Source organism: Nicotiana tabacum, chromosome 10, assembly GCF_000715075.1.
Source record: "Nicotiana tabacum cultivar K326 chromosome 10, ASM71507v2, whole genome shotgun sequence".
Classification (NCBI taxonomy): Eukaryota; Viridiplantae; Streptophyta; class Magnoliopsida; order Solanales; family Solanaceae; genus Nicotiana; species Nicotiana tabacum.
Window position 1 is genome coordinate 82,940,953 of NC_134089.1, and position 13,911 is coordinate 82,954,863.

The following is a 13,911-nucleotide window of genomic DNA, read 5'->3' on the forward strand; positions in this document are numbered from 1 at the left end:
AGGTGATCATGATTCTCTGATGCTCTTTCACATAACGAGCAATCTGAACTGACTGATATTCCCCAACCAAGGAGTCTGTCCCTCGTGTATAGTCTTCCAAGAATCGCCAAATACAAGATGAAAATCCATTTTGGGCTACTGGTGTTGTTACAAATTAGTCTCTTCCACTCAACTTTAGGTAATTCACCTATGAGTTTATCATATATGTACCTGATGGAATAGCTCTTCATATTCATCACCTCTTCCACTCTTATATTTGCTTCATTCAAGTATTTTGCAGCACCAAGAATTTTCCGAGAGAGCCAAGAAGCTTGTTTTACATTCACATTCCATATTACCTGTTGTTTGATATAGTATGTGTGTATCAACTGTATCCACAAGCGATCATTCTTCTTGTTCAGATTTCATAGTTTCTTGAGTAAAGCAGCTCTGTTCCATATTAGGATATCCGTTATGTTCAAACCACCTGCAGACTTTGGCCAACACAATTGCTTCCAGGATACTAAAGCTTTAGCCCTGCTTTCAGCTTCACCTGTCCAAAGGAATCTTTTACAAATTGTCTCAATTCCTTGAATAATCTTCTTTGGTAGAGGAAAGATTTGTGACCAAAATGATTGAATAGCAAACAATACACTCTTGATCAATTGCAACCTTCCTGCATACGATAGAAATTTTGTTGTCCAATACTTGATTCTGCCTAACGTCTTGTCCAATAGAGGTTAGCATTGAGTTATAGATAGCCTTAGTACTCAATGGAACCTCTAAATATCTGAAAGGTAGAGTGCATGTAGAGAAACTTAAGCATTAAATGATCTGTTGCTGGATTTCCTTTAAGACCCCTTCAAAGTAGATAAAGCTTTTGTCTTGGTTTGCAATCAGACCCGAGGATCTAGAAAATTGATCAAAACACTCATATAGCAGCTGAATGGATACCACATCACCCCTACAGAACAACAACAACCATTTGCAAAACTGATTTTGACTATATTCAGCTTCTCACACCTGGGATGGTAGTTAAAATCAGGTTTCTCCTTGAGAGTCTTTAAAATTATGGTTAGGTACTCCATGGCTAGAACAAAGAGATATGGTGACAATGGATCTCCTTGTCTAACTCCTCTTTTGGCATCAAAAGGACTTGTTGGCTTTCCATTGACAACTATAGAATAGGACACTGTAGTGACACATGTCATGATCCATGAGAGAAACTTTCCTGGAATACTCATTTTTGTGAGAACTTGCTCAAGAAAACTTCATTCTATAGAATCATACACTTTTTGCATATCAATCTTGACCATACATCTGGGTGGTACACCTTTTCTCCCATAACCTTTAACAAGCTCATTCCCCAATAGAATATTATCATTCAACACTCTACCTGGTACAAATGTTGCTTGACTCATATCTACTAGGGATCCCATTACTGGTTGTAGCCTGCTTGTGAGCATTTTGAAATAATATTATATATAATAGTACAACAGGATATTGGCCTGAACTGGTTGATAGAAGAAGGGTTCTTCACTTTAGGGATCAGAGTAATTGATGTACTGTTTACTGGCTTGTACGTTAATCCTTCATCAAAGAATTTCAACATAGCCTAAGTAATATCCTCACCAACTATGTGCCAAGTCATTTTGTAAAAATATGCATTAAAGTCATCCATACCTGGTGCCTTAGAATCTCCTATCCCATGCAGTGCTTGCTAGGGGTGGGCATCGGTCGGTTCGGTTCACTTATGAATCTTATTGGTTTTGCCTATCGGTTATCGGTTTACAAATATCATAACTTGATAACCAAACCGATAAGATATTAGTTATCAGTTATCGGTTAATCGGTTATCGATCATTATCGGTTTACCCGATAAGATAAAACAACTAAAACAGTTTCGCAATGTATAAAACCGTTTCGGTAAAATCAGTGTTCTTAAGATCTTCTTTGTTCAAACGACTAGCAGTAACTCTTTGTACATATATATCTATTTTTTTACTATAGTACAGAATTATGTATATAGATTAAAAAGTTTATTAGTTATGAAATACAAATTTTATAACAACTGACACAAGATAACTTTGTAACAGCTCAACAATTAAAGCACACGACAAATCTCACTTCAGCTTTCAAATAAACTAAGAAAAATCCAAAGCTAGAATGCTTTCAAACAAGCTAAGAAAAAAAATGAAGATGAAGCAACTAAAAACTTACACGAAGAATCAAGATAAAGCTGAAGAATACGGCGGAGAAATGCGCCTGAAGAGTGAAGTGAAGATGCGACTGAAGAATCTGATGGATCTGAGAAATGAAGTGAAGATGCAACTGAAGAGTGAAAGAAAGAAGCTGAGAAATACGACTGACGCTGGCCTGAGTCTTGACGGGCTGACTGGTGAGGGCGTGAGGCAGAGAAACTAAGAAAGAATAGGGAAATCAAAGAGTGAACTATGAATTATGAAACCTAGTATGTATATACTTAAGGGTAAACTAGTAAATTAGTTAATCCTTATTGGGTTATCGGTTTTACCCAATAACAGAATTACCAAACCAAGCCCGAACCGATAACCCAATATTAAAAAAAATTTAACCCGTTACCGAACCGTTAACTCAATAACCCAATACCGATAACCCAATAAATAATTAACGGTTCGGAGTATCGGTTTTACCCTATATATGCATACCCCTAGTGCTTGCAACACATCTTCTTTAGTGAAAGGAGCAATAAGTTGTAACTGCTGAGATCTTGTAAGCCCTGGTCCTTTCCTCATTATACTAGGATTAATAGCAGGTATGTTATTAGTTGATCTTCCTAGCAATCCTCTATAGAACCCCACTACTTCTTTCTCAATACCTTCTGGAGTGTTGATCAATCTACCATCTTCAGCTATTAGGAATTTGAGTTGATTCTGTGCTACTCTTCCTTTCATGCTTGCAAAGAAAAAGCTATATTGGAGTCTCCCAATTGGAGCCATTGAATTCTAGATCTTTGTATGTATATGCTCTCCTCTATCTTGCTCCATTTTTTCAATTGTTGCTTTGTGTTTCTCTCTATTTCAAACATGTCTTCAGGTGTTGTAGTGGTTCTCATCTGAGCTTGTATGTTAGCTAAAGTTTCCCTTAGTTGTTGCACCTTACTTGTTGTACTGACAAACTCCTTCCTGTTCAGAATTTTAAGAACCAGTTTGACATTCTTCAAATTGTACCAGGTACCTTTCATATTCCTGTTATCCTTGCCCCATCTGTCTCTATTTATATTTTCAAATCTGGATGATCGGCCAGGCAGTTGAAAAACTTGAAAGGTTTCCCTTTAGAATCCATTTCTGATCCAGCTCTATACACAATGGAGAGTGATCAGAAAATTGAGGATCCATCACATTAACTTGCATTGGTGGCATGCTCATCATCCAGTGTGCATTAACAATGGCTCTGTCAATTCTGCTATAGACATGGTTGTTTGTCCATGTATAGGATCTATCCACATTATTAAGTTCATTCAGTTTGCAATCCTACATCAGAGATCTGAAGTCCTTGATCTCATTTTCATGCACTATTGTACCATTTACCCTGTCCTCAATATCCATTACTGCATTAAAATCTCCCATGATTAACCAAAAGTTAGCCATCTGGGAGTCTATTCTCCTTAATGCTTCCCACATATCACACATGTGAGCAATTGTATGTAATCCATAAATAGCTGTAAAAGCAAACTGCTTGCTAGAACTGCTATTTTGAACTATGTCATGAATGTACTGAGTATGAGTCTGAATCAAAGTAAACTGAATACTATTTGGATCCCAAAGAATCCATATTCTTCCCTTATCACCTGCTGATCTATTTAAGCACTAATTCCACCCTAGTGCACATTTATTAATAATCTCTTTTTCTTTATTATCCTGCACTCTATGTTCTACTATTGCTATAAGACTAATTTTTTTTTATTTTTCAAGAAAATTTTCATCTCATTCTGCTTATATACCTTATTGAAACCCCTCACATTCCATATAACTATCTTCATATAGATTTTGGATTGGGTGGTGCTTTTCCTTCAACTGCTCCCATACTACTTCCAGCATTGTCTTCATCTGCCCATCTTGGATTTCCTTCCAGTGCTTCCTCTCTTAATGGAGAGAAACCATTGTTAGTAGTGCGAACTTGTTGAATTGGACTTGTCAGTCCTCCTCTACCTTTAGCTTTTGTCCACACTTGTTGATTACCTTTTAACTCCTGAAGTTCAATCTGCTGCACTTGAACTATTTGCTTACCTGTTTCCTTTCCTGCTTACTTTACTGGCCCTATTGCAACCCACTGAGCTGCTGGTTTTGCATTCTTTGCCTGCTGCATATTTTCATTTACGATATTACTTCTTCCTTGTTGTTTAAGCATTACTGGTCTTTGTTGTTGCTGTAAGCACGTGATTTTTGCCCTATATGAGAATTACTCCCAAAAAAAAAATTCAAAAATAAAATGAATTTTCTTGGTGTGCCATTTTGTGATATTTTGTGACATTTTGAATAATTATTTGTATTTGTTTATGCATGTTTATTTGCTAAATTAATAAAAAATACAAAAATATGTCACATTTGCATGTAGGATTTAATTCTATAATTGTTACTAATTAAATTTGTTTACAAAAAATTAAAAATTACAAAAATAGGCATCGTTTGCATTTTTAGCATTTAATGACCAAATATACAATTTTATGCTTAATTAATACTTAATTGTGCGTTAATTATTATTAGGAGTTAATTTGCGATTAATTTAGTTCTTAATAATAGTTTAAGTATTTTTATAATTTAGTTTTAGAAAAATAAAAGAAGAAAAGAGAGCGAAAATATAAAGAAAGTCGGAATTAGGCCTCTTCTTCAACTAATGCTGCTCGGTGGGCCGGGCCTGAACCGGACCGGACCGGGCCCGCGGTCCTAACGGGCCTGGTGGGCCTGGTGGGCCGGTCCTGGGTGGGCCGGTCTTGGTGGGCCTCTGAGCCCGTCACGGGCTGGTCTCCATGGTTGAGCCCACGAGCCCGGGACCGTTTGGCCCGGGACCGGCAGGCGGGCCTGGGCCGGTCCTGGCGGGCCTGGCGGGCCCAACGGCTATTTTAAAAAAAAAAAAAAAAAAAAAAAAATCAAACGGCCATATTTAAAATCTAGCCGTTTGGGCTGAAAATATGACCGTTTTTTAAGTTAAAAAAATGGCCATTTGGCCCCCAAACTTTATTTTAACCCCAAACTTTATATAATTACACTTTTCCCCATTTCTCAACTATAAATACCCCCTCATTCTTTCATTTTTATTCACCAATTCATCAATATCTCTCAATATCTCTCAATCTCTCTCAATCTCTCTACTACAATTACTTAATTTATTGTTGAAATTTCGTGAAAAATTGTGAAGTTGTTGAATTGAAGTTTTCAAGTGTTCAACGATTTTCAATTTTCAAGAAGTTGTTCGGCAATCCGGTAAACTCGTTTCAACTCTTACGTTTTTATAATATATTTTTGTGTGGTTTAGTTTGCATAATTATAATTAATATGGCATTTACTTTGAAAAAAATGTTTGGTAAAGGAAAAGATAAAACCGGTGAAAGTAGTGGCCAACCAACTACCCTTCCCCCGGCTCCCCGACCTAGAAAAGATAAGCAAGTTGAAAGTAGTCGCCAACCTAGACGTCCTCCTCCTTCCGTAATTCTTGATAGTGATCACCCTTGTTTTCAATTTACCGATAGTGAATTTTATCATAATGTTGCACCAGGTGATAGATTAGATGATGAAATTATGAATGCTCTTTATCCTAATGAAACCATCTTAGAAAATAATGAGGAAAATGAGGATGATGATGAAACTCAAGCACCGGATTTAGATGATACACCTACTAGTCCTCTTAATAACCCAAGTGATGCACCGGTCGACCCACCTGTAGAAACTCCTACTTTTAATAGAGAACCTGCTAAACGCTTAGAAACATCATTAGTTTGGAATTTTTTTACTCAAGTAAGAGAAAAAAATAAGGCTAAGTGTAAAACTTGTGGGAAATTAATGTCGCATAAATATGTAGGAGACCGTAGCGGCACAGGTAGTTTGACTAGGCACATAAAAACACACCCTAGAGATAAGGCTAGATTTTTTCAAATGAAAGCGCATCTAGAGGGGACAAGTGTAGATTCTGCGATTAACCCTAGTACAGGTTCAAATCTAGTTCAACCAGGAATTAACACTGTCACTGGAGGTATTTTATATTACGATCCAAATAGAGATCGTGAAGAATTAGCAAAGATGATTACTGTTATGTGCTTACCTTATACTTTTGCTTCTAATCCTAATTGGGTTCATTATATTAGAAGAGTGTTTAATCCTACTTATAAAGGTTGGCCTCGCGCAACAGTTAAGAGTGATATTTATAAATTCAAACATGAATATGAACAATATTTGCGTTATTTATTTACTCATATACCTAATCGGATTTCTATTACTACTGATATTGGTAGAAGTGGTAATGATTGTGATTACCTAACTGTTACAAGTCATTGGATAGATGAAGAATGGATAATGCAAAAACGCATAATTGCATATAGAATAATTAATTCGCGTCACACAGGTAAATTTATAGCTAACACTGTTGCAGATATTTGTAGATATTTTTGCTTTAGCGATAAAATAATGGCAATTTCAATGGATAATGCTTCTAGTAACACCAGTGCTATAGGCATGCTTACAACAACACTAAATCCTGCATTTACTAATATTTTCCATGTTAGATGTATTTGTCATATTTATCATTTAATTGTCGGTGATGGTATGCGAATATTAAACATAGAAATTGAAAAGGTTAGAATGGCTCTTAATTGGCTTTTTTATTCAAACCGTAGAAGTAGACTTAGAGAGTATTTTAAAAAATGTGATGAATATGGCCTTAGAGAAAGAAAGGTTCCTAAACCTTGCCCGACTAGATGGAATTGTATGTACGAAAGTTTAGTAGTAGCATATGAATATAGAAACCCAATTAATGCAACGTTTAATTCTCGGGTAGGTGGTGAAGATGATGATGAAATGCTTACCACTCAAGATTGGACTAATGTTAAAATTCTTTTAGATTTTTTAGAACATTTTCAAATTGCAACAAATGCATTTTCTGGGCAATATTATCCTACTATTTCAAACTGTTTAGTTTATATTGCAGCACTATCTGATTTGTTTGTTGAATTTAGTGAGGGTGGGGATATTTATGAACTTGCTATAAATGAAATGAAACAAAAGTTTAAAAAATATTTTTTCCTATCCCTCCTATTTATGGTCTTGCTGCAATGCTAAATCCTACAATGAAATTGGGAGGTCCTCATTTTTGGTATTCAAATATTTATAAGGCTTTAGATCTTTCAAATGAGGAAATTGCGACACTTGCAGATGCAAAAGCTTCAATTAAGATTAACGCTCAAACAGTTTATAATGCTTATCAACTTGCCTTAGAGCATGCTAGGCCAACTATTCCAACCCCTACTTCGTCTAGCTCACAATCCTCTAAAAGAGTTGCGGGCTTAAAAGCTCTTAAATCTTGGACGGAGTTCAGGGGGTCTCAAGGTGAAAATTATGATGAAACTTCACATCTAAATGAGCTTCAAGTTTATTTGTCTCAGGGACTTGAAAAGGAGAATCCAGACGGCTCTTTTGATCTTTTGGAATGGTGGAAGGCAAGGGAAAAACATTTTCCTGTTCTTGCAAGGATGGCTCGGGATATTTTATCAATTCAAGCTTCAACTGTTGCATCAGAGAGCGCTTTCAGTCAAGCAAGACTGCAAATAGGTGATCATAGAGCGTCTATGAGGGATAGCTTGGAAAAATCAGTATTGTTTAGAGATTGGATCCGCTCGGAAAGAAGAAACTTTGGAATTGCAGAAGCACAACCGGCGATAGATGAAGCTTATGAAGAAATGATAGCGGAACTTACGGAGGATTCGGCTTCGCCCGGAAGTGGTGATGAACAAGCTTCTTTTCCACCACCACCAACGCAACCTCCTCCGAACCTTGAAGGATTTATGAGATTTGTTAGAGATAATACATAGAATAATATGTAACTTGTATTTTGGCACATCTTCCTTAGTTTTTTCCTTCTAATGGTGGTATTAGTACCTTGTTGTGCTCATTCCATTGGGGGAAGGATGACTAAGAAAGATATGTCATTTTTTGGTAATAAAATTTATTGCTTCTACCCATGAGCTTCTTTTCGCAATATTTCTTTGTCTATACTTAGAATTATTTATATGCTACAATATATACATAATATACAATATATATACTACAAGAAAATATATTTATAAGATACAATATATACATAAGATACAATATATATACTACAAGAAAATATATAAGAGAATATATATACATAAGATACAATATAATATACTACAAGAAAATATATTATGCTACAATATATACATAATATACAATATATATACTACAAGAAAATATATAAGAGAATATATATACATAAGATACAATATAATATACTACAAGAAAATATATTATGCTACAATATATACATAATATACAATATATATACTACAAGAAAATATATTTATAAGCTACAATATATACATAAGATACAATATATATACTACAAGAAAATATATAAGAGAATATATATACATAAGATACAATATAATATACTACAAGCAAATATATAAGAGAATATATATACATAAGATACAATATAATATACTACAAGCAAATATATTATGCTACAATATATACATAATATACAATATATATACTACAAGAAAATATATTTATAAGCTACAATATATACATAATATACAATATATATACTACAAGAAAATATATAAGAGAATATATATACATAAGATACAATATATATACTACAAGAAAATATATTATGCTACAATATATACATAATATACAATATATATACTACAAGAAAATATATAAGAGAATATATATACATAAGATACAATATAATATACTACAAGAAAATATATTATGCTACAATATATACATAATATACAATATATATACTACAAGAAAATATATTTATAAGCTACAATATATACATAAGATACAATATATATACTAAAAGAAAATATATAAGAGAATATATATACATAAGATACAATATAATATCAAGAAGTGATATTTATGCATGACAATTTAGTGTTTTACTATTGTTTTGTTATTTTCTTTTTCGTCAAGCACTTTAATAATTAGATATACATATATACTACATATTAATATAGCCATGATACTACAAGAAATTGTCTTTAAAAAAAAAAAAAAAACCCGCTAGGCCCGCGAAGCCCACGAGCCCGGCCCGTTAAGCACAGGACCATGTGGGCTTAGGCCCGTCACGGGCCGGTTCCACCCATTAGGCCCACGAAGACCGGGACCGCCAGGCCCGGGACCGCCAGAGCCCGGGACCACGAAGCCCGGGACCGCGAGGCCCGGCCCGTTAGGCCCACTAAGGCCCGGGCCCGGGACAAAATACAGCCCTACGCGAGAGCAAGGAAAACAAAATGCAAAAGCAAAAGAGAAAATATAAGAGGAAGATCTGGATCTGGTAAGTGATAGCGACCTCCTATTATTTTACAAACAAAATAAAACAAAAAAAAAAAGAAAAGCCCTAAAAACGCCTAAGCATCCGCCCCCCCCATTTCTCCTTCTTCTTCCTCAAAAAACTCCATTCCAACCATGGCTGCCCCTCTCCCATTCCCTTTATCCCCACATCACACTCACACACACACTCACCAAACACCTCCAAGCTGACCTCCCATGAACTGATGAACGACCTCAAACTCCATAAACGACCTCAAGAAAACTCCATCGCTGCTGTTTTTTTTTTCTTCTTCTTCCTCCCCCTTGCGTCCCATGAACGACCATCTGTTGGATGACCTCATCGCCGGACAGAATCCCAGACGAACCCAGTCGCCAGGTTACCGCCCAGGCATGAGCTATTGCTGTCACGCGATATAGCTAGTCGCGAGCTACGTGAACTGCTGGCCGCGTATAACTTTGTTGTTATCTTCGTCGTCGTCACGTCCAAACGACCAGAGGCGTCCATGCTTCTTCAGCTCGTTTTGCTGCTGTTTCTTCTCCTCCGAGCTGCTGCTTCTCCGCCATGGACGAGCACGCACAGGTGCGTCGAACAGCTCTACGGTGAAGCGATGTTACTTCCTCCGTTTCTGCCGCGTCAACTACTGTTGCTGCTTCGGCGCGGCTTCATTTGTTCATGTTCGTCGTCGTTTGGTCAAGCTTTGATCGAGGTCTGTCAAAACAGTCCGTACACCTTCGTTTCAATCCGGTTGGTAGATTTTGAGTTTTATTTTATCCGTATTTTGTTTTGATATTTCTCGAATCTAAAAACGGCAAATGTTTGTTTTGTTCATGTCTATCGTTTGAATTAATTTTTTTAGTTTGTTCATATGTTTTGTTAAATTAATTTTTCAGATTTCAAATAAACGATTAATTAGTTGTTTTCATGTTTATTTCATGTTTGTATTATTGTTTAAGTGAATATTTGTTAGTTTGTTGTTTGTTAGATTCAAATTGAAATTTAATTAACTATTTCTTCAATTTGTTTCATGTGTTTATGAATTGTTAGAAATTGTTAGTATTGTTAAGTTCAAGTTTAAGTTAATAATTGTTTCTTCGTCGATCTTGTTATTTGTTTAAAGAATTTAGTTGTGTTAAAGGAATATATTGATTTAATCGTTTAATCCGTCATGTTTGTTGTGTTAAAATAGATTCACTCATGTTCATACTTTGTTTAGATGATCTTGAATCCGAATTTTGTATAGTTTGATTTCTTGTTTATCACTTATGATTATTTTTTTAAATTTGTCTCATAATCTTGTTTAAGTTTACTATAAGAATTGTTTGTTGTAATGTTGTTAGAGTTGATTTTAAGTTCAATATGATTGAATTTAGAAATCTTCATACTTTGTTTGTTGTTGGTGTTGAATCCGAAAATAGGATTGTTTGTTGCTAAAATATTGTTCAATCAAATTTTAGTTGTTCTTGGTTGTTCAATTTGTGTTCATGTGATTTGTTGTTGAAATGTTGTTAAAATCATGTTCATATGATATTGTTGTTATGATGTTCATCCGTGTTCATATTGTTGTTTGAACATTGTTAGAAATTGATCATATTGTCTATATTTTGGTTAAGTTTGATTAATTGATGTGTTATACCTGATGGGTAGTTTGGTAAATTTGTAATACGTTCAGGGGTAGTTTGGTAATTTCAGTAAGATCGGAAGGGGTAGTTTAGGAATTGTACATTTTTGTAATTGTTTATTTGAAGCATGGGGGACAAAATGAAATGGGGTGGGTTGTGATATGATTATTTAATATAAAGGGGGGACAAGATTTAAATTAAAGGGGAATCTTGCATTATTTTAAATAAGGCATGGGGGACAAAATATAATGGGGTGGTGTGATATATTTATTTAATGTAATGGGGATGAGTGGGAAGATAATGGGTTTGGTAGAGAAAGGGATTGGTTTTAATTGATTTATGGGATGAGATATATATATGTGAAGTCTTGAACACAAGAGGAAAAATACAGACAGAAAAAAAAAGATTGAAAAAAAAAGCTGAACATTTATTCCGAAAAAAAAAAATTGAAACTCTCAAGAAAAGAAAAACATACAAAGAAAAAAAATTGAAAATTAGAAGAGAAAGTAGTACACACCTGATAAATATTCTGGTATACAGGTGTAGAAATTAAGGGTTGAAGATTAACTAGCCTGTCAAAAATCTGAAAATTTCCCTTGGTTTCTGTCCGTTATTTTCGGCATTCCTGGATTTTATTTTGAATTTTTCAAAGCTGTCACTGGGATTTTCGTTGACTGGTTATTGCTGGTTATTGTTGCTGTTGCTGTGTTACGTATTACGTTGCTGACTTTCTTCTTCTTATATTGACAATATCAGGTACACAACTGTAATTTTGGCATTTTGTAAGCTGAAATGAAGAATGGAGTGTTAAATTTTTAATTTAGTTTAATTTAATTTTTTGTATTGTATTTAGGTTATTCATGTATTATTATTCCGTAAATCACTGTCATCGGCATCACTAGGCATATTATAGCGAAATATTAAATAACGTCTTTACCAGATTATTAGGAAATATATTTAAACCTGATTATTAATTAAAATTGTTTAATAAAAAAAATAGAAGAAATAACGTAAAAATGACGTTATTGAATCAGTTTGGCAAAAATTAACTAAGTTCCTTATTCATAAGGTTTTTTCGTCAACGATAAGTTAATCTGAATCATGTAGTCAATTTCAGTTATAACATGAATTAGTTTGCAAACAAGTATTAGGACATGATGAATTAAAACAAAGTTAGTTAATGTTAAATTGTTTAATTTTTTAGAAATATGATTTAGTACTCAAGTTTTTATTTTTATTTCTTTCAATTTTCAGTATTTGTAAATAATTAGTTTCAATAAGCTTAAGTCTTACTAATAATTTGAATTTTAATCCAACTATGGGATAATTAGTTTTTTTTATTTTTTTTTACTTTTCAATAATTCCATGTTGTATCTATGATTATAATTTTATTACTTTCTGCTAATATTTGTTTTTCTCTTCTATTTAATATGTCATTTTCAAGAATGTAGATATTGATTTTATATTTATAAAAAAAAAACTTAGTAATAATAAAAAGGTAGTCATTAAAGGATATTATTAAAGGATTTCGCTAAAAATAAATAGATGTAAATAATACAAATGTATAGGATTCTCCAATCTCATTTATTTATTTAATTATTAAAAAAAATTACTTAGAATTTGGGATGGATTGTTTAGTGAATTTCACTTCCTTCCCCAAAGATAATGACGCGTTAAACTCTTTAGGCGCGATTTAATTAATTTTACCTTCTTAAACTCGGATGCGCATTTCATGCGACCCAAATCTAAATCCTAAAACATCAAATAAAATATGTTTCGTATTGTGGGTGCATTTCATGTGACACAATCCAAAGATATGTTTTAAGCGATGTTCACATTCCTAAAAAATAATAATTATAATAATAAAGCGGTAAAAGATAAAATTTGCACATGGTTCATAATTGTATTAAAAATCAGATAAATAAGCCGAATATAACAGTTGAGCGACCGTGCTAGAACCACGGAACTCGGGAATGCCTAACACCTTCTCCCGGGTTAACAGAATTCCTTATCTGGATTTCTGGTACGCAGACTGTAATATAGAGTCATTCTTTTCCTCGATTCGGGATTAAAATTGGTGACTTGGGACACCCTAAATCTCCCAAGTGGCGACTCTGAAATAATTAAACCAATCCCGTTTCGACTGTCCTTTAATTGGAAAAACTCCCTACGCACCTCGCGGTGCCGGAAAAAGGAGGTGTGACAGCTCTGGCGACTCTGCTGGGGATATTTTAACCCAGAACCAGTGGTTCAGGGTTAGAAATTCGAGCTCATATAAATTGTTATATTTGGTTTTATCTGATTTTTACATGTTTGAGCCTAATGTGCTAAATGCTGCTTTTACCGCTTTGATATTACATGAACTGTGTATAAACTGTGCCGAAACCCATCTCCTCTCTGAGTCTTCTAAATCATGAAGAAGGGTGTACTTCGTACGACTTCTTTTCTGTATAGTGTAAAATCCCAATTTAGAACGAGGTTCGGACAAGTTGCTAAGCCGGTGAAGCTTCTGTATTCCCGGTACGCTACCCCCCTCGGCTCGAGTTGTCCGCTCGGGTAAGCCAGGTCTAGAACAAACACCCAGGTTCTGAACCTAGTATAACAAAACCACGTGTCGGATCCCTAGTAGGAACGTTTGTTTGCATCACGTGCATCTGACTTTGGAGGCTCAACACAGGGGTTGGGTCTGTCTAGGACAGGTGCACCAAAAATGAAAATGACCATCCTGATGCATCTTATTTGTTTTATG

At 34.6% G+C, this 13,911-nt stretch overlaps 1 protein-coding gene across 1 annotated transcript; it reads right to left on the reverse strand.

Moving 5' to 3' along the window:
* Positions 1-2,908: 2,908 nt before the first annotated feature.
* On the reverse strand, positions 2,909-4,000 carry LOC142165216 (uncharacterized). The gene is made up of 4 exons (XM_075223818.1): positions 3,962-4,000; positions 3,549-3,746; positions 3,262-3,491; positions 2,909-3,143 (listed from the first exon to the last, which is right to left on the reverse strand). The coding sequence occupies exons 1-4, from the start codon at positions 3,998-4,000 to the stop codon at positions 2,909-2,911; spliced, it is 702 nt and encodes a 233-aa protein (XP_075079919.1).
* Between the last annotated feature and the right edge of the window lie 9,911 nt (positions 4,001-13,911).